The following is a 22,810-nucleotide window of genomic DNA, read 5'->3' on the forward strand; positions in this document are numbered from 1 at the left end:
TGAGAATTTCATGTCAATAGCACCTTTAGAAATATATACTCAAAAAAATAAAGAGAAAACTAAAAAACTAAAATACCACTATGTTATAGTGTTCCCTTTATTTTTTTGACCAGTATATTTACAAAGAAAATTGGTGACTTGGGACAGGAGTATACAGTATGTATATATTAGAAACTGCAACTGGTGCATAGACATCACAAAACAAATACTGGGACTGGTGTATGTATATATATATATTTTTATATATATATGTGTGTGTATTGTAAGATAGTGCTTACTGCATGTGTTGGGGGACACTCGCTTGGCAACGGGATGAAGGCACAGAGGCACGTTTTTTCTCACAAAACAGTCCATGCGGTTTATTATTCACTCGTAAAACACTTGAGGCCATGTTATATCTCACAGGCTTAATAGCCCACAGCACTTCATAGTATACGGCTTTAACTCGCAGTCACTAAACACGCCGGACTTCTCTTTGTCCAGATACTGTGGGCGGCCACACGCCGTACCAATGTCTATCACAACTTTACTCCATGCAACATGCCATTTGATAGCAGTCTCTAAACACGCTGGACCTCACTTCGTCTAATTACCGTGGGTGACCGCACAGTTCGTTAACATCCACGGAACACAACAAGCCTCAACAGTCTATTCCAATGGCAGATACCTGTCCGCCCTTACTATAACCCCCTTATCTGGAGTGACTTTACAGGAACTTCTGCTCCACACGCTGACTCCTCGTCAGTCCTCGCTTCTGGGGAAGCTGCCTAACTGGGATCACTGTCCCGGAAGATGACTTGTTACAAGGGCACTCCTGACAGTCCAGACCCTCAGAAGGTCCGTAGCTTCCCCAAAGCAGTGTCGTCACAGACTCTGCCGATGTATTCTCTCACACTGTGCTATTCAGAAATCCAGTCCACCCGCAGGACCTTCCAACAAAGCGACCATCCAGGTCCACGGTCTCTACATGTGCTATTCAGGATTCCGGTCCACGCACAGGACCTTCCAACACAGCGAACTTCCAGGTCCATGGCCTCACCATGTTCTCTTCAAGAATCCGGTCCACTCATAGGACCTTCCAAAACACAGACCATCCAGTTACATGGCCTCACCATGTGCTCTTCAGCAAGCCCGTCCACTCATAGGACCTTCCAACACACAGGCCATCCAGTTACACGGCCTCACCAGGTGCTTTTCAGGAAGTTCGTCCACTCATAGGACCTTCCAACACCCAGGCAATCCAGTTACACAGCCTCACCGTGTGCTCTTCAGGAAATCCGTCCATTCATAGGACCTTTCAACACAAAGGCCATCCAGTTACACAGCCTCACCATGTGCTCTTCAGGAAGCCCATCCACTCATAGGAACTTCCAAAACCCAGGCCTGCCCTCTGGCAGGACCTCACAACCTAGGCCATGTGACCCAAACCATGGTCACATTATGTAGCTGAAACCACCTCCATAGGTAGGAGGTGTGTGTGGTTAGCCAGTCCCGCCCAGCTCTCCGGATAACCCTGTAAGCCCCCTTATAAACAAACAAAGCTCGCGGAAATACAGGTCCCAGAGCAACATTTCAGGCTTACAGTGCAGAAGATCTCCTCCTCTGCGACACATTTACAACAATGCCGGCCACTGTCTCACAGTATATTATATATATATATATATATATATATATATATATATATATATATATATATATATATATATATATATATATATATACACACACACACACACACACAGTACAGACCAAAAGTTTGGACACACCTTCTCATTCAAAGAGTTCTCTTTATTTTCACGACTATGAAAATTATAGATTCACTCTGAAGGCATCAAAACTATGAATTAACACATGTGGAATTATATAATTAACAAAAAAAGTGTGGAAACAACTGAAAATATGTCTTATATTCTAGGTTCTTCAAAGTAGCCACCTTTTGCTTTGATTACTGCTTTGCACACTCTTGGCATTCTCTTGATGAGCTTCAAGAGGTAGTCACCGGAAATGGTCTTTCAACAGTCTTGAAGGAGTTCCCAAAGATGCTTAGCACTTGTTAGCCCTTTTGCCTACACTCTGCGGTCCAGCTCACCCCAAACCATCTCGACTGGGTTCAGGTCTGGTGACTGTGGAGGCTAGGTCATCTGGCGTAGCACCCCATCACTCTCCTTCTTGGTCAAATAGCCCTTACACAGCCTGGAGGTGTGTTTGGGGTCATTGTCCTGTTGAAAAATAAATGATGGTCCAACTAAACGCAAACCAGATGGAATAGCATGTCGCTGCAAGATGCTGTGGTAGCCATGCTGGTTCAGTGTGCCTTCAATTTTAAATAAATTCCCAACAGTGTCACCAGCAAAGCACCCCCACACCATCAAACCTCCTCCTCCATGCTTCACGGAGGGAACCAGGCATGTAGAGTACATCCGTTCACCTTTTCTGCGTCGCACAAAGACACGTTGGTTGGAACCAAAGGTCTCAAATTTGGACTCAAAAGACCAAAGCACAGATTTACACTGGTCTAATTTCCATTCCTTGTGTTTTTTTAGCCCAAACATGTCTCTTCTGCTTGTTGCCTGTCCTTAGCAGTGGTTTCCTAGCAGCTATTTTACCATGAAGGCCTGCTGCACAAAGTCTCCTCTTAACAGTCGTTGTAGAGATGTGTCTGCTGCTAGAACTCTGTGTGGCATTGACCTGGTCTCTAATCTGAGCTGCTGTTAACCTGCGATTTCTGAGGCTGGTGACTCGGATGTACTTCTCCTCCGCAGCAGAGGTGACTCTTGGTCTTCCTTTCCTGGGGCGGTCCTCATGTGAGCCAGTTTCTTTGTAGCGCTTGATGGTTTTTGCCACTGCATTTGGGGACACTTTCAAAGTTTTCCCAATTTTTCGGACTGACGGACCTTCATTTCTTAAAGTAATGATGGCCACTCGTTTTTCTTTACTTAGCTGCTTTTTTCTTGCCATAATACAAATTCTAACAGTTTATTCAGTAGGACTATCAACTGTGTATCCACCAGACTTCTGCACAACACAACTGATGGTCCCAACTCCATTTATAAGGCAAAAAATCCCACTTATTAAACCTGACAGGGCACACCTGTGAAGTGAAAACCATTTCCGGTGACTACCTCTTGAAGCTCATCAAGTGAATGCTAAGAGTGTGCAAAGTAGTAATCAAAGCAAAAGGTGGCTACTTTGAAGAACCTAGAATATAAGACACATTTTCAGTTGTTTCACACTTTTTTGTTAATTATATAATTCCACATGTGTTAATTCATAGTTTTGATGTCTTCTGAGTGAATCTACAATTTTCATAGTCATAAAAATAAAGAAAACTCTTTGAATGAGGTGTGTCCAAACTTTTGGTCTGTACTGTATATATATATATATATATCACAAAAGTGAGTACATTACTCACATTTTTGTAATTATTTTATTATATCTTTTCATGGGACCTCACTGATGATAGGACATTTTGACACAATGTAAAGTAGTCAGTGTACAGCTAGTATAACAGTGTAAATTTGGCGTGCGCTCCAAATAACACACAGCCATTAATGTCTAAACCGCTGGCAACAAAAGTCAGTACAACCCAAAGTGTGCCCAATTATCCATTTTCACTATGGCCAACCAAAGAAATTGAGTGCATGTTCTTAGCATCATATCCAGAGGTTGTCTTTTCAAAATAGACATATGAGTGCTGACAGCATTGCTGCAGAAATTAAAGGGGTGGGGGGGTCTGCCTGTCAGTGTCAGATCATCTGCCACACACTGAATGGTTCTGCATGGATGACGCACAAAAAAGACCAAAAACAATTTGCTGAAGACAAGCAGGTTAAAAGTGTGGATTACTGGAACCATGTCCTGTGGTCTGATGAGACCAAGATAAACTTATTTGGTTCACACCAGGGCTGTGGAGTCGGAGTCGTGGAGTCGGAGTCGTGGAGTCGGAGTCGGTGCTCATTTTGGTGGAGTCGGAGTCGGAGTTGGAGTCGGTATAAAATGGACCGACTCCGACTCCTAAAATATATAATAAATTGGGTACAGTAATTCAATGCAGGATGTGCTGAATATTTTTTCATAGGAATTTGGGAAAGTTATGAAATGTCCTATAAATGGCTGTTCTATTCCTGATCTAAGGCTACATTCACACACAGCGTTTTTCCTGTGTTTTTTGAGGATACGTTTTTCAGCTGCAAAAGCTGATCATCTTTTTAAAAAACCGCATCACCTGAAAGGCTTTTGAGCTCATAGATAATGTTTTCAATAGCAAAAGCAGATTAGAAATCTGCTCTATCCATTTATCCATATCTGTCTATCCATATCGTATCTGTACCAAAAAGAATGAAAACCGGGTAGTACACCAATATATATTCTGTTCTATCTAAATATCTTGATTATGGGATCATAAAAATGATTAAATGTCTGAGGTTCACATTGTACTACAATAAATTTTTCACTTAAATATAAGCAATATGTGTGGGAGTCGGAGTCGGAGTCGTGGAGTCGGAGTCGGAGTTGGAGTCGGAGTCGGTGTAAGAGAAATTGAGGAGTCGGAGTCGGAGTTGCAGGTTTGGCTTACCGACTCCACAGCCCTGGTTCACACGGTGTCAAGCATATGTGGCTGCAACCAGGTGAGGAGTACAAAGACAACCGTGTCTTGCCTACAGTCAAGCATGGTGGTGGGAGTGTCATGATTTGGACTGCATGAGTGCAGCTGGCTGGGAGGAGCTACAGTTAATTGAAAGAACTATGAATGCTAAAATGTACTGCGACATACTGAAGCACAACATGATCCCCTCCCTTTGGAAAGTGGACCGCAGGGCAGTATTCCAACATTATAACGACCCCAAACACACCTGCAAGACAACCACTGCCTTTTCTAAATAAACTGAGAATAAAGGTGATGGACTGGCCAAGAATGTCTCCAAACCTAAACCCTATTGAGCATCTGCGGGGCATCCTCAAATGGAAGGTGGAGAAGTGCAAGGTCTATATAAACCACCAGCTCCGTGATGTTGTCATGGAGGAGTGGAAGACGATTCCAGTGGCAACTTGTGAAGATCTAGTGAACTCCATGCTCAAGAAAGTTAAGGCAGTGTTTGAAAATAATGGTGGCCATACAAAATATTGACACTTTGGGTCCAATTTGGCCATTTTCAGTTAGGGGTGTACTCACTTTTGTTGCCAGCGGTTTAGACATTAATGGCTGTGTGCTGAGTTATTTAGAGGGCGCACCAAATTTACACTGTTATATTAGCTGTACACTTGACTACTTTACATTGTATCAAAGTGTCATATCTTCAGTGTTGTCCCCTGAAAAGTTCTAATAAAATATTTACAAAATTGTGAGGGGTGTACTCACTTTTGTTAAATGCTATATATCGCATAGGAGACACTGGGGCTGGTACATATACATCACACAGGAGACACTGGGACTGGTTTATATGCATCACACAGGAGACACCAGGGCTGTTGCATATACATCACACAGGAGACACTGGGACTGGTGTATATACAAAGAACATCCTGACATTGGCACAGGACATAGTCCTTCACAGCATTCAGTAGTGAACTCTGCATGTGTACTTGCAGTGTAAGGAGAAATTAAAGGGTTATCAAAATTGGGCTGGCCCGAACACTGCTGTCCCTTTAAATCTGCCCTGGGTCCGGAAGAAGGGACATTGCTTCTGCCCTGTCGGCCACAGGACCCACCCTGCACTATAACATCACCTGCCCCTTGTTACAGTGGACAATCCACCTACATGCATAATATTGATTCTATGGCTTAACATGAAACAAATGAGTCCTCAGTCTGCCCACCTAACACACAATTCTATAGACGGTGTTCTTGCTCCATCTGAAGGGGATCACTTCCGCAGATGAGACAAAAAAATAATAAAGTGAACGGAACAGAAATATCTGAGAAGCTAGTGTGCAGACCAAACCTGTACTTTCCATATAGACTCCATGGAAAGAGTATCTCAGCTACTTCGAGAACACATTACCTGGCTTCATAGAGGAGGCTCTGGACTTGAGCTTTGTTTGGAGTGAAAAGATGGGTTGTTTCCATGCTGTCTGCATGCTGTGTGGCTTCACATGGATGTTTTCACCTCTTCTGTATAATCAGCATTAGAGGAAACGGATACAAAACTCAAAGAGAAGCCCTGTATGGTGGGCGGGCTCGGCATTTCCTATGTTACATGCAAGGCTCTGAGAAGCAAACATTTCTCTAGAGGGTCAAAAAGGAAAAAAGAAGCCAACTAGGTCCATACTCGTGTGGGAACCAAGTCAACCCCTGGGTCTCTGGTCATTATGGATGAACTAAACTCTAGAAAGATGGAACGTCATACAAGAGGCAGGCAGCAGTTCTTGCCAATGAAAATACTTGTTTCCTACAGCTACAAATGTATTATTAAGAAAGAAATTAGCAGCAGCAGAATTATTTAACCATTACACTATCTATCTGTTAAAGCAAGGTTGCAGATTTGCACTTTTAAGAAAAACAAAAAAAAACAAAAAAAAAAAAAAAAAAGACCCGTCAGCTTTGATGTGTCTGTTTTAGTAAATATTTAGATTAACAAATATGCTAGTGTGAACCGCTCTATCCAATCAGTGGCAGACTGTAGAGACACATGACTTTCACAAGAGGAATGACAACACCCAGTTGTCACTTTATTCAAACATTTCTAAGAGGATTAAAGGGTTATTCTTAATTCATCTCTTATGGTATGTGCGCACCTTGAGTATTTGCAGCAGATTTTTTCTGCACCACAAATCAGAGTTTTAGCAGGAAAACGTTGAGGATAATAGACATTTTTGATGTGCTTTTATATTACTTTTCATACGTTTTATTGCGTTTTTGTACCATTCATTTGAACTACTGAAAAACACTGCAAAAATGCTAAAAGAATTAACATGTTTCTTAAAAAAAATGCTTTGATGGTTCAAATCCGCAAGGAAAAATTAAGCAGCATGTTCAGGAGATTTCAGAAATCTCATTCACTTTGCTGGTCCTTTAAAATGCAGAAATGTTTACACGTTAAAAACATAGGGGGAAAAGCATCATGTGTACGAGTGCTAAAGCAGCTCCCAACTCCGCAGGCTTCCCTTCCTGGCCTCTGCCTGGGATGGCGCTCCTCCTCGAGTGACAGTTGTGCTGAGCAGCAGAGCTTTTTTTGTTTAATACTGCCATATGATGCCACTGTATTCACTGAAACACTTGTGTAAATTAATGATGTTTATATGCTGAATTTCTAACCCTGTTATATTGATAAAACAGAATGAAATATGTGAAAATATATTTTAAAATATTAGAAAGAGAAAATGCAACTTTACATGTATTTGTGATCTGTAGAGCAGGGTCCACATAATCCACAATCCCGTCACATTATCAGTGTTTCGCTCACACTGTCGTATAACGTAGCCGAGTGCTGTGCGATGTTTTATCGGATAGTGCTCTGCCCAATGTTATTCTACGGGGCAGTGCAGATCAGCGATTATTATCTCATGTTGATTCAGTATAAGAAAACAATTGCAGCATGCTGCGAGATGCTCCGATCTTCGGATGCCATCTGAGCGCAGTCCGATGGAGGAGATGGAGAAATGATGTTCTCCATCTTCTCAGCACTTGTGATACGATTCTGTCATGCAAGAGGATCGGATCACACTAAGGTGACACTCTGGCAGAGTTTGAGTCTAGAGTCTTTGATATAATCGGACCGATTCTCTCGCAGGAGAGAATATACGTCAGTGTAAGCAAGTTATAGTGTCGCTATCAGCCCAGCTGAGACCATTAGTTCCAGAAGTAATCAATAACAACAATACTGTCAGGAGTTTTCCTTAAAGGGAATCTGTCAGTAGGATCCACCCTCCTAAGCTGTCTATATAGGCATGTAGTTCATAGGAAGCTGAATAAAATTATATCTTGATATCTGCGATCTGATGTCGTATTCCGGAGAAATCCATGTTTTTCTTATATGTAAATGAGCTCTCCCAGGCTATGGGGAAAAAGCGTCCTGGAACATAACTCTGCCTCCAGAGCTGCTTATAAATAAAAAGGGGAGATACCAGTGTGAGAAATGAAATTTGTCTTCTTACAAACACATATTTTGTAGCTCTATCAGCGCTGCTGCATTGTAACATATTGCAGCCCTTTCTGCCTGTGAGATGGAAGCTGAAGCTGAGAGGAACCTGCAGATGTGTCAGGTATAATCACACCCAGCTCTGCAATGAGATCAGGAGAGAAGAGAGCGGCCATTACACATCACACTGGTAACTCCCCATTCATGTAAAATAAGCTCTGTGTCACAGGTATACAGTGACAGAGAGGAGGCAGACGACAGCAGAATCTGATTTCTCATACTCCTGCACTGATTAGAAGCAGTTCACCCTCTTATTAAGCGGTGTAAATTTAATTTGGCAGTGCAGGGGTTAATCTGCTCAGTTGAGAGCTCCTGGAGCATTTAGGCTCTCAGCTGTGCAAAGTTAGCCACTCCCATCTCCTATATATTCTGGGCCCTGGCTATCACTCATTAGCTTATGCTGTATGGCTAGAGGTTGTTGGTGGTTATCACTGCAGAAGGTGTTTTGTGGATTTATCTGTGACAGTTGTTAGGTTTTGAGTGTGTAATAATTCCCTTTCTTCTCCTACTTTGGTTTAACCCGTTCCTCCACTCCCCAGTACATTCCTCTGTTATATGTGTGAGTATATTTGTATGATTGGTATTTTTCATTAACCCTGTTCGTATTACTTTATTAGCCTGGTTGGTGTATTACTATTCCCCTCTTTCCTCTGTGGGGGAAGGGTACAGACTGACGGCGGATTCAGTAGCCAAGGCAAGATACGTGGCCCTGGCATCTTCACCATCAGAAGTAATCCAGGGAACAGGGCGAGCTACGGCACCCCATAGCGTTAGGTACAGGGAAGGAGACCCTGGTCATGGGACACCCAGAAACAGAGTCGTGACACTCTGGAGGCAGAGTTAGCTAGCAGGTAGCGTCCTCCCTATAGCCTGGAAGAGGTCATTTATATAAAGTGATAAAAGATTATTTATCCAGAAAGCATCTGGTATGAGACACACAGGGATGATTTTATTCTGCAGTCTATAACCTGTATACCACATTAATAGTTTAGTTAGGTCAAATGTGGTGACAGATTCCCTTTAAAGAATAACAGAGCAGTACATCAGACAATTTGTTTCTAGTTTGTTTTTTAATTACACTCACACATAAAAATTATATCCAACAGAACACACTAGTATCTACCTGATCCTAGGTTTTGCCTGTTGGCTTCATTTGTGGCTAGCAGGCCATATGATTATGACAGCCATGACCCCTATTTTTCGACAGTGCTGTTCTATATCCAGTTGTTCTTTGTTCTTTAGGGGCAGTTTGTGGCAGTGACTGCTTGTGAAACTACTGGTCTCAGCAAGACCAGTAGAAATAACAATAAATGAATACACCGATACTGGATGTGAGACTAAGGGAAGATTCTGAATTATGTGTATTCTGACACTGTAAAGATGTTTTTTTTTATACAGGGAAAAGGGTCAGTCACATCTGCAATTGGGCTCCAGAGTGCTGGTCCACATTACAGATGAGCACTGGACCTGAATTTACATTGCATGTACCAAAGTAGACCAAAATAGTGGATGCTGAAGACCACTGGTCCATGTGGAAAATTGACAATATGCACAGGCACACTGGCTAAAATAAGTCTTTGTGCTCTAAATGTGCGGTCCGTGGTATATGTGGGCCGATGAACTTTAAAGGCTTACGGTATTCAGATGTCTGTGCAAATTATTCTGAGCATGGACCACTAATACATGGACTGGACGGGGGTCTCCCAACCCGAGTGTGATAACTTCATGTATTTTTATGAGACTATCATGCTTAGGTCGGGAGAGCAGCAACCAGTCTGAGGATTAAGGTCCAATCTCGGATCGATCTGCACAGACATCTATATGAGCCTTAAAGAGTGTGACGGGACAGTGTCCAATCTTGGCCAAAAGATCTTCCAGGTGAGAATTCACTTTTGTAGATGGCAAGTGAAGAGGCCAAACCAACTTTCTAGCTGTCTCCTTTCTAAGCGAGTGTATTTAGCTTGCTACCACATAAAGTTGTAAAACTGCCCTGGAGCCTTTTTCTCGCCCCATAAACTAGGCCAGTGGTTCATCAAATCATCAATAATGTTTATTTTAAGCACATTATTTTTTTTTAACATCTATAATTAGAAGCTGGCAGCTGTGGAAATACAAGAGCTTGAGACAAACTCTGTGGGAAAACAGAGGTAAACATAGTTGTGTCCTAAAAAAAAGTATTACGAGGCACAGCCAAGATTCAGAAGTCAAGCACTGCTGAAAAATACCTTTCCAACATTGGATTCTGACAGCGCCATGCCACCCCGTGTCTTCATTCCACGGTTTATAAAGAACAACTGTAAGCTCAATTTGTCTCAGAAAGCTTCGCTCCTATTACTGAGTCGGGTAATCTGTTTCTCCGGTCACTATCTGTCTGCTGCGCTCACCCTCCGTTTTGTTCACCGTGGTGTTGACAGCAGTAATCACATTTTGCACATACCAGTGGCTCTATTATTGCCCAACAGCCTCTGGCCGGCTGCCTAGGCCCCTTATTATTCCACGTGTAGCCAAAAGAGAAATGTGGATCACCGGAGCGGGTATGGCTGCGACAGACGGAAAAACAGCAATCCTAGCTCGCTAAACAGTATGAGGCAACAGCAATCTAATGATACAGTAACTGTACATACCATATACAGTATATATATATATATATACACACACATATACAGTATATACTGTATGTCTCAAAAAGTGACACCAAGCAAATCCAGTATAAAATGTCATTTTATAACTACAATAGTTTCCTGCTAACAGAGGAATAGATGTACGGTTTTCCTCCTGATTATGGGCATGTGTTTTCTACAGAAAAAGAAAAAGCTGTTGGCAAGAATCTCTGGTGGTAATTTATCTCCCGCAAGAACAAAAGATTGGGCATCAAACATGCCCGATCCTTCATTCCTCTCAAACTTGCAGTTAGGGGACAGTAACCACTCCATACATTTTACATAATCGTGCAGTCTTGTTAAAATGAATAAATTTGTCTGACATTAAACTAACCTGTGGTCATGTGGTCACCGCGACAGTGTGGAGCCAGAAGACCGCAGCGTCTGATTACTCCTACTCCGGCGATGAGAAGAAGCACTCCTCCTTTATTTTAAATGTGTTTATTCTTTCTGGCAGAACAGGGGGTAATCGGCCATGTTGGAAATCCCTGTGCTCAGCTGAGCTCGGCTAGCCACTACTTTCCCCTTTATAATCTGGGCTCTGATATAAATCCTTGTACAGAATATTCCTGAGCGGAAACGCACACCCTCTTCCCGGGAAAACGCATGCGTTTTATGAAGCGCTTTTGTAAGCGGTTTTGACGCTTTTGTTAAGCGTGTTAGCATGCGTTTTCCTAAGCGTTTTTGCAATACAATTGTATGTATGCGGAAACGCATGCGTTTCCGCAAAATTAATGACCATGCTGCGTTTTTTTCTGCTAAGCGTTTCTGCAGCAGAAAAAAACGCACCATTAGCACAACATGTGTGGATTCAATTATGATTACATGGGATGCTTAAAAAAAGCAACGTGGGCACACAGCCTCAGAGCTAGCTTTATTGCTGCATGGCCAACGGAGAGAAATTCATATGAGAAGGAGAGTTGAAGGAGTTATTAGTGACTTTTGCGTGGTTTGTAAGCGTGGTAATTCCTTATCCTTCTTTATTTTATTTTATTCCCTTACCTTCACTCCCCGATGCATTCCTCTGTTATATGTGAGTGAATATTTTGCATTACTGGAATTTTCTGTTAACCCGTTTGTGCAGCCTTGTTTGTTGGGTTGGTGTACTACGGTGCACAGTAGCGCCCCTCTTCGCTAGGTGGGGCAAGAGAACAGATGGAGGGCTAACTCAGGAGATAAGGCAAGGCTGGAGGCCTCGGCATCTTCGCCATCTGAAGTATCCCGGGGACTGGGGGCGAGCTAGGGTGCCCCCTAGTGTTAGGGACAGGGATGGAGCCCCTGGTCTCAGGTCACCCGACAGCTGTGTCATGACATCTGTAGAGGTTACACTGACTACTGATATAATTCATATTCAATTATTAATCTTTAGATATTCAATGGGATGTAAATAATAGCAGAATGGGAGTTTAAAAACCATATGTGTTACTGAAAAACGGTATTGGCATTTCTTTTCCATCATACATCAGGGTGGACAAGAGATATACCTGGACATAAAGAAAACAGGATCTCCCACCAGAAGCATAAAAGTGACGGCGGTAGCTGAAGATGGGAGGGTGGATGGTCTGGAAGTTTAGGAAACTGTAACCCGAAAGCCAGAAGTTAGGTGAATAAAGAGCTTTGCAGGAGAAGTTTTCCATGTTACAGACCTGTACGCCCGCTTTCCCTGATGTGTCGCCTGTCTTCATTTTTAACTTTCTAGATGTTATATAGATTATTGGACAGATTCAGGAAAACTATCTTTTAGAAAAGCTGCTTTTATTGGCTATAGCAGCCAATCACAGCACAGCTTTAATTTTTCAAGGTAAAGAATTGAAAGTTGCAATGTAATTGTACAAAAATCATACATATACGTATACGGCCGCACTTCCCGGACTGATTGGGAGTCTCCCGACCCAAATTCTCAGTCTCAAAGACACATATGAAGCAGTAAGTGTTACTCACGACACGAGTCGCCATATCAGCAGTTAAGGTCCATGCATGGACCGTGAAATATACTCATGTGAACTCGGCCTAAAAGATACTTCTAATTCACTAAGTGTTTGTCACATATCAAGTCCTTTAAATATTAGGTCAGGACCTCTGAGATTAGTATTGTTCTCACTCCAAAAGTAATACAGTGATTACAGTATTAAAGTCAAAGTATTAAAGGATTGTTCACCACTAAACATGTAAATCCTATTGGGTCCAGGGCCGTGTAAGTAATCAAAAAACCAATAATCACCTCTCTAACAGACAATACTCTGTACTGTGTATCCTGTGGAACTGCTGACAAAACTCGTTGGGGGCACCAAATGACCACTGCAGTCAATCAAAGGCACCTGATCGGCTGCAGCCTTCACATTCTATCAGGACAGTCTTCCGTGACCCAAGCTGTTCCTAGTGACATAAACCATTAAGTTGAGATGCATTTCTGAAGCATTTAAGACTTTAAATATCTCATTGAGTAGGACTGAGGTAATGATCAGCGATCGGTCACAAGGGCCCAACATTTTACGTTTGAATTTTCCAGTTCTGTTCTTTAATAAAACGATTACTCATTTTTAGATAGTGATTTAATAGTACAAATGACAATAAAAGAATCTTTGCAATATATCAAATAAATTAGCTTTTTGCACGTCCTGGACGGTTCTTTCATTCTCGTTTCATAGGTAAAAATTGGCCCTCAGTTAATAAAGATTTTCTCATTATTGAGCTAAGAATTGACAGTTAGTGCTCAGTAAATTCTATGGAGAGGGGAGGGGGGGGAGAGGGAGTAGCTGGAAGCAGACCCAGACATTCTGCTGCAAGTTCACACTTTAAAATGTAACTGTATTTTGTGTGAACTTGCAGCAGAATGTCAGTATCTGCTTCTAGCTCCTAATCTTCGCCCCTTCCCTCTACATAGAACACTACAAGCAACAACCTTCAGCTCCGATTAAGGAGAAAATATGTCTTCACTGAATACAGATTTTACTTGTGAAGTGAGAGTGAAAGATCAATCCAGGAGGTGAGAGAAGCAGATTTCTCTGAAAAGATATATTACAAAGTTGCTTATTTTCACGTGTATTATTGATTTATGTTATGAGATAAAAAATGGAAAAATAGTTATTCTTAAAATAAAAATAAGCAACTTTGTAATAAATGTTATGAGAGAAATCTGTCTCTTTCTCTAACAGAACTGATCAGTCGTTATCAAAAGTTTCAATTATGGGATAAAATCTGCCCGTTTGTGCACTGAGTGGCGGGACTTAGTTTGAACAGTCATTCTGTGCTGATAGAGACCCTTTAAAGTTATATTTAAGTAAGTACATAGGATTCTCTTTGACAGTGGGACAGGACCATAATTACTGATGTCAGCATTGTCTGATTGGCGATAGAGGTAGTCTGCAATTCATCTTTCAAAAATCCTTAAATCTTATGCATACTAATTAGTCCAGCCTGCTTTATACTGCAGCTATGGCTGAATGGCAGATACAGTGCCAACAAGTGGGACACAATTGTGAAGTTGAACGAAATGTATTGGTTGTTTTACATTTTTGTGGAAAGTCCAAAACTGAAAAGTGGGGCGTGCAATATTATTGGGCCCCTGGAACTTAATACTTGTCACGCCACCTTTTGCTGCAATTACAGCTGCAAGTCGCTTGGGGTATGTCTATATCAGTTTTGTACATCATGAGACTGAAATTGTTGCCCACACTGTACATGTCAGCAGAAGCCCAGCGGCACAGAATGATGAAAAAGTACAAAAAACTAAACCACTAGTGGTAAGTGGATGACTCCTGCATCTAGATGTATAATTCTACGACTTCATTCAATAATATGCAATCAAAGGTCACTTGTAGTTCTGTCGGTGGGACGGCAGCCTTTGCTGTGATCTTCGCCAGGCTAGCAGTTTTATTACTTTCAGTGGCAGATTAGCATTTGATTTTTGGACCCAGTTCAATAAAAATGTTCATTGAATGATTTCAATTTAAATATGAAGTAATGTAAAACGTGCAACGTTCCTTAGGATTCAGTCTCTGCAGAGTGGGATTTAGGAAAACTGAGCTGCAAAATGTAAAAGAATAACAAGTTGAAGCCTAAAATCAGAGACGGCTTGATGCTGTCATGTACCATATCATAGACTGGAATGGTTTCTTTAGTATCCTAAAACATTTACATCATGTGCCAAAACAAGACATTTTCTGGCAAAGAAACTTGACAGTGTGAGGTAGGGGTTAAAACACTGAATTCAACAATGTGTCACTTATCAGGCTGTGTGCTGCTTACTTACAAAGAAGGTTTTATTACTAGGACATTATCATTGCCCTGACTAAGCACCTTGTGCCAAAGTGTTAAACTCCACCCCTCCTGTGATAAGCAGCTCATTGTTAATAGACAATGTACATGGAGAGCCTGGTGTGGGCGGGGGCAGCTTTCTCAGCTCTACTTTATTCTATACTAGCTGAAGAGCCCGGCGCTGCCCGGGCATAGTAACTAACTACGGTTAGTTATAACAAATTATAATGATTATATAAAGCTGAGTGTATAGCCCCGCCCACTCCGCATAGCCACATTCACTATAATATCCCACATCATCCCGTCAGCCAGTGCTACCGGACTACTTCCCCTAATATCCCACATCGTCCCATCAGCCAGAGCCACCAGACTACTAATATTCCACATCATCCCGTTAAAGCCACCGGACTACTACCCCTAATATCCCACATCATCCCGTCAGCCAGAGCCACCGGACAACTACCACTAATATCCCACATCATCCCGTCACATCTGCCGGACTACTACCCCTAATATCCCACATCATCCTGTCAGCCAGAGCCACCGGACAACTACCACTAATATCCCACATCATCCCATCACAGCTGCCGGACTACTACCCCTAATATCCCACATCATCCCGTCCGAGCCACCGGACTACTACCCCTAATATCCCACATCATCCCGTCAGCCAGAGACACCGGAGTACTACCCCTAATATCGCACATCATCCCATCAGCCAGAGCCACCGGACTACTATCCCTAATATCCCGCATCATCCTGTCAGCCAGAGCCACCGAACTACTACCCATAATATCCCACATCATCCCGTCAGCCAGAGCCACCGGACTACTACCCCCAATATCCTACATCATCCCGTCAGCCTGGGGTCGGAACCAGAGCGCTGAGTGGAACGGTCCTAACTTCCACACCGGGGATCCCTTTAAGAGAGGCCCGGCATCAGAACCAGAGCGCTGAGTGGATTTGCCCTGACTTCAATACCAATGATCCCTTTAATAGAACCCTGGGGTGAGAATCAGAATGCTGAGGGAGTTAATCTAACTTCCATACCAGAGATCCCTTTAAGAAAGCCTGGGATCAGAACCAGAGCGCTGAGTGGATTTGCCCTCACCTGACTTGCATACCAATGATCCCTTTAATAGAACCCTGGGGTCAAAATCAGAGCGCTGAGGGATTTGCCCTAACTTCCGTACAGGAGATCCCTTTAAGAAAGCCTGGTGTCAGTACCAGAGCATTTGAAGGCAATTGCCCTGACTTCCATACCGGGGATCACTTTAAGAGAGGAGTGGGGTCAGTATCAAAGTGCAGATTGGATTTGCCCTAACTTCCATACCAGGGATCCCTTTAAGAAAGCCTGGGATCTGAACCAGAGCGCTGGATGGATTTGCCCTGAATTGCATACCAATGATCCCTTTAAGAAAGGCATGGGGTCAGAACCAAAGCACTGAATGGATTTGCCCTGCCTTCCATACCGGAGATCCCTTTAGGAAAGGCCTGGGGTTAGTACCAAAATGCTGAGTGGATTTGCCCTAACTTGCATACCATTGATCCACGGGAGGGGGAATTCATTTCTGTCACGTGCTCTGTGCTCCTTTGAGGGGGAGCAGACAATGGCGGTGAGCTTATGTTCCCAGGAATGCTAGATTTCTCCCACCATGTCAGTGTCTGCTGAGGTGTTGTCAAGTGGGAAAACTTGCTCATAGCAACCATCACAGCTCAGCTACTTTTAACCAGCTCTGGTGAAATGAGAGATGCTTAGTGATTGGTTGCAAGGAAAATTGTTGATCATAGCAACCAATCACAGCTGAGCTTCTTTTGAACAGCTCTGGTGAAATGAAAGATGCTTTGTGATTGGTTGGTGATACACACCGTATACATACATTCATTTTTATATAGAGAGATCTAAGAACTCTTGACTGTGTCACAACTGCTGCAACCAGTAAAATTAGTGATACATCGCTGGAATCAGAATCTCATTTCCAACATTAAGCTGCTCTCAGATGAGGTAGCAAAAATTTGGTGACAGAGTCCCTTTAAAGGTAAACTGTCAACAGGATTTCAGCCCGCAATTTATTTACATGTGCATGTAGCCCTTTCGAAGACAAGTCCAGCAGTACCTTTACTTGGCCAGTCCGTTCCTCCATTACTGATAAATCAGCATTCTAATTGATAAGCAAATGACACTGAAAGACTACTATAGAGCTGCAGCCTCTGTCACTCCAGCTCTATTCACCACTCATCACCACCTTCTGCTTTACTGATGGCTCCTTTGCCTATAGTCAAACAGCAGAGGTTGTTAGTCAAGCAGGAGGAGTGAGCGTTAACCAAGGAATAGAGCTGGAGTGACAGAAGCGCCTTATCTACAATAGCTTTTTAGCCTTATTTGCATATCAATTCAAAGGCCGATATCTCAATAATGGAGGAGCGGACTCAGGCTCGGACTGGCCCATAGGGGTACAGGGGAATCCCCCGGTGGCCCCTGTGCAAATCAGGGCCCCCAACGTTACTGTATGGGCAGTACTTGTCATAATCCACTTGATTCACTCTGTTAGGAAAAAAACAGTATAATAATAATAATAAATTTTATTTTTATAGCGCCGACATATTCCGCAGCACTTTACATTTCAGAGGGGATTTGTACAGACAATAGACATTACAGCATAACAATAATCACATACAGTAGATTATAACAAATACCAAGAGGAAAGAGGGCCCTGCTCGCAAGCTTACAGTCTATGAGGAAAGAGGGAGACACGAAAGGTGGGTGGTAACAGTTACCCTGATTGTATGGACCAGTCATAATGTTAAGTGTGTAACAGTACAGACACAGAGGGCTAATGGAGGCATAAAGCATGTGGGAACATGATGCGGGGAACCTGGTTATGGTAAAACTTTTGGCTCTGCCACACAGGGATAGATTAGGTTAATGTGTTGGGGTGGTAGGCCAGTCTGAATAAATGCGTTTTCAGGACACGCTTAAAATTGTGGGGATTGGGGACTAATCGTATTGACCTGGGAAGTGCATTCCAAAGAATTGGCGCGGCACGTGTAAAGTCTTGGAGACGGGAGTGGGAGGTTCTGACTATTGAGGATGCTAATCTCAGGTCATCAGCAGAACGGAGGGCGCGGGTAGGGTGGTATACTGAAACAAGGGAGGAGATGTAGGGTGGTGCTGAGCCATGGAGGGCTTTGTGAGTGAGGGTAATAAGTTTATACTGAATTCTGGAGTGGATGGGTAGCCAGTGTAATGACTGGCACAAGGTAGAGGCATCGGTGTAACGATTGGTGAGGAATATGATCCTGGCTGCAGCATTCAAGACAGATTGGAGGGGGGAGAGTTTGGTAAGAGGGAGACCGATTAGAAGAGAGTTACAATAGTCGAGACGAGAATGAATAAGAGAAACAGTAAGAGTTTTTGCAGAGTCAAAGGTAAGAAAAGGTCGAATTCTAGAAATGTTTTTGAGGTGCAGATGACAAGAGCGAGCCAGTGATCGAATGTGGGGGGCAAAGGAAAGCTCAGAATCAAGTATGACCCCAAGACAGCAGGCCTGTTGCTGGGGAGTAATAGTGGAACCACACACAGAAATGGCAATGTCGGGTATAGGTACATTAGTAGAGGGAGGAAACACCAGGAGTTCAGTCTTTGACAGGTTCAGTTTCAGATATAGTGAGGACATGATATTAGACACAGCGTTTAGACAATCGCCGGTGTTTTCTAGAAAGGCTGGCGTGATGTCAGGAGAAGAAGCGTATAATTGGGTGTCATCAGCATAGAGATGGTACTGGAAATCAAATCTACTGATTGTTTGACCAATAGGGGCAGTGTACAAGGAGAAGAGGAGGGGACCTAGAACCGATCCTTGGGGGACCCCAACAGTAAGGGGAAGATGAGAGGAGGAGGAACTGGCAAAAGATACAGTAAAGGAGCGGTCGGAGAGATAGGAGGAGAACCAGGAGAGAACGGTATCCTTGAGGCCAATGGAACGGAGCATAGTGAGGAGGAGCTGATGATCCACAGTGTCGAATGCTGCAGAGAGATCCAAGAGAATTAGCATGGAGTAGTGACCATTTGATTTAGCTGTTAGCAGATCATTAGAGACTTTAGTGAGGGCAGTTTCAGTGGAGTGTAAAGAGCGGAAACCGGATTGGAGAGGGTCGAGAAGAGAGTTTTCTGAGAGATAGCGGATAAGACGGGAGTGGACCAGGCGTTCCAGGAGTTTAGAGATGAAGGGAAGATTAGAGACAGGTCTATAGTTAGCGGCACAGTTTTGGTCGAGGGATGGTTTTTTAAGTAGTGGATGTATGATGGCATGCTTAAATGAGAAGGGAAAAATACCAGAAGAGAGAGAGGTTAAATATTTTAGTTAGGTGAGGGGTGACAGCAGGGGAAAGGGACTGAAGGAGCTGTGACGGAAATGGGTCACTGGTGCAAGTAGTTGGGCGAGAAGATGCAAGGAGCCTGCTTACTACTTCTTCTGTGACTGGTTCAAAATCAGAGAGTGAGTTCTATGCAGTGGGGGAGGGAGGACAGTGCATGGTATGAGGTGATTGGGAGATAATTTCCTGTCGGATCTGGTCAATTTTTTCTTTGAAGTAATTGGCCAGATCGTCAGCTCTGAGCTCCGTGGTTGGGGCCTGTACTCTTGGATTGAGTAGAGAATGAAAAGTGTCAAAGAGACGTTTCGGGTTATTGGACAGTGAGGTGATGAGGGTGTTGAAATAGGTTTGTTTGGAGAGGTGAAGGGCAGTGTTGTATGTTCTAAGCATAAACTTAAAATGGATGAAATCTTCGGGTAGATTGGATTTTCTCCACAGACGTTCGGCGCACCTGGAGCACCGCTGCAGGAAACGTGTTTGCACCGTGTGCCAGGGTTGTCGCCGTCTGCGTTGTGGTGTTCTATTTATAGGGGGTGCAAATTCATCCAGGGCACTTTGAAGTGTTTCATTGTAATGCTTCAATGCAGAATCAGGACAGGAGAGGGAGGAGATAGGGGCCAATGAAGACTGCAAGTTCTTCATAAGTTTCTGGGTGTTAATGGCCTGTATGTTTCTATAAGTCTGGACAGTGGACAGTATCTCATCATTCATTAACCAAACTACCCAGTTTATTATTATATAAAGATCTAGGTACATTTGTGAATGAGGGTTATGTAATATTTTTATACAGGTGAAAAGTGGGCCCCCAAAGTCAATGTTACTGGTGGGCCCTTGGCACCCCAGTCCAACACTGAGCGGACTGGCCATGTAGAGGTATTGCTGGAATTGTCTTTGAAAGAGTCATATAAGCATATAAATAGTATGGGTTGGGAAATCGTGCTGACAGATTCCCTTTAAAATCTGTGCCCAATTTGTGATTTTAGAGTTTATAAAATGAATGCAACAGTGCAAAGAATCTTGATTAATAACAATCGCCCCTCGCAGAGCTATGTGTTTATATGGCTACAGAATGCAGTATATATTGCATATCAAATATTATTCTCTTACATCAGCTTCCTGACCGTAGTGTCAGAATGTACTTAAGGTTATCATTAGTATAGGGCTTCAATATTAGATGGTTGGGCGTCCATTCTACTCGTAGTGGCTGTGCCTGGTACTTATAGTATCGTCCCAGACATGTGAATGGGGACGAGCTGCAATGCTCCTTATATCTGCTACTAATAATGCGAGCCATCACTGATTTAGTTATGGCCTGTCCTAAAGACAGTTCATTAATTGCAGCTTGGTAGCCTCAGGGAAACTTAGAGAAAAGTTTTTTGATCTCCCTGGATTGTGATTAGCGCTTACTGACCCTGACCGTGATTTCTAGGATCAGAGTGCAGTCCACACAAACATTCACACGGCTGCCCTGCTTGTATCATCAGAACATTACCTATCGTTTAAATAAAACTTTTGTGTTAACTTTTTTCTTTTATACTTTTTGGTAATACTTTTCTTCTCACAACAATTTGTGTTACTTTTCAGATATCTCATTACCTTAACTGACAGGATAATAATGAAAGGTAACACCTCTATACACAGCTGATAACCAGGTCCAGCTTTTGACAAATTATGGCCCTGGATTAAATACGAAGTGGGGTGCCTTTAGGAGTCTACATTGCGTTTTCCTTCATAATCGTAACGGCTGAGATCAACACTGCCTCTGTAACATGGCCCAAAAAGCGCTGCTGTGCAATGGCTGGACTACATTCTCATCGTGGTGTACACTACATCCTGACACTGAATAGCAGCTGTCAGGACACGGTATAACACCGGCAATCCGCACCTCAGGCAGAAACAGGAGTGCGATTGACAAAGGGTCACTCCTGATATCTGCAGCACTGCAATACTGCCCAATTTGTGCAACTTGTCCATGTGTATTGTGATGTGCAGAACATGGTGTGCTAATTTTTTTATGCTAAGCCACATCGTTAAGGTCACTCAGTTCTTTAAATTTGCCCACACAGAAATATTATTCCTACTGAAAACCATTAGTGTTCCCACACAGTAGGATATCCCTTTCATGGTCACTACACAGTATGGTGCCCCCAATGTCCCCGACATGGTATGAAACCCCCACAGTGCCCTCCACATAGAGTATCTTATCCCCCACTGTGCCGCCCGCACAATATAATATCCCTGTATACCTCTATACACACTGCATGATGCCTCCACTGTCTGCCCACATACAGTATGATGTCCTTGGAGCCCCCACAGCTTACATTATGCCCCCCATAGTGCACCAAACACCCAATATGCTGCCCCCAGAGTGTCCCCCACAAAGTACATTTTCTCATCATACATTCCCTTTAATGTGGTTGTGAATAACGTACACAATTTTGTAGGTATTACAGCAGGAAGGATGACCGATATTGTGCGGTATCCACACACACATATAGAACTTTACAATGAGGAGTTTTAATCAGATTTGACAAGACTAGATAGAGCAGAGACATTGTTCTTCAACCCTATATTACACACTTGGCAACTATCAGTTTTAAAAATGTTTGATGATAGATAGATAGATAGATAGATAGATAGATAGATAGATAGATAGATAGATAGATGTGGCTATATAAATGTTGCTTTGCATTTGTAATTTTCATTTAGTTTCCCCAGATGGCAGCATATAAAAAAAATAATAATAATGTCACTTACAGTTTACACTGTGCATACACTGAAAACCTGGTGTGTTGCCTGGAGCTCACAGTGCAATACAGGTCTGTTTAGTGTTGTCCTGTGTATTATGTGATGCATCAATGCATCTGATTAACAATACGTGTGATTTTCTTGTATGTGAATTATTAATAAAGGACAAGTGAGGATAGATCATCAATATCACTTGGGTAGGGGGCGACAACCAGCAGCAGGACTGCTCAGCTGTCGTCCGTTGATCTGCAGTCATCGGCCACTAACCTGTCGACCGAGTGGTGCTGTGCTGTTCATGCATCCTCCGCTGGAGCTGAGAACAGCTTATTAACGGGGATGCTGGGTATCAGGATCCCACGGATGGGTCCTGAATATCACAGTATTGAAAACACCCCTCTTTTTGACCCATGGATAGCACTGTTCCTGGATTAAGTGAGACCCTTTTTTTAATCCCTTACAAACCCTTGGACATTAAAACACGAAGATCATAAAGGGATTTATAATAACTGCTCCATATATTGATATCTTTGTACAAAGCTACAGTCGCCAACGTGGACATACTGTTTAGTCATACAACTGCATTTTCTGTACTGTCGCTGGAGAAAACGAACAGCACTCAGACTAAATGTA

At 42.9% G+C, this 22,810-nt stretch overlaps 1 protein-coding gene across 5 annotated transcripts in view; it reads right to left on the reverse strand.

Annotated features, from left to right (window-relative positions):
- The window catches only part of UTRN (utrophin), an 897,027-nt gene that overhangs the window by 807,486 nt on the left and 66,731 nt on the right, over window positions 1–22,810 (reverse strand). Inside the window, exon 1 of one of the 5 annotated variants that reach the window (XM_073557626.1) lies at window positions 6,003–6,120. The exons of the other annotated variants lie outside the window; for them this stretch is intronic. Within the exon in view, the coding sequence (XP_073413727.1) occupies window positions 6,003–6,078 (76 nt within the window). The 5' untranslated portion in view covers window positions 6,079–6,120. Of the gene's footprint in view, window positions 1–6,002; window positions 6,121–22,810 lie in introns of those variants that run through there. 5 annotated transcript variants of the gene reach the window in all.

Source organism: Dendrobates tinctorius, unplaced genomic scaffold, assembly GCF_039654945.1.
Source record: "Dendrobates tinctorius isolate UK_male_01 unplaced genomic scaffold, ASM3965494v1 ptg000250l, whole genome shotgun sequence".
NCBI lineage: Eukaryota > Metazoa > Chordata > Amphibia > Anura > Dendrobatidae > Dendrobates > Dendrobates tinctorius.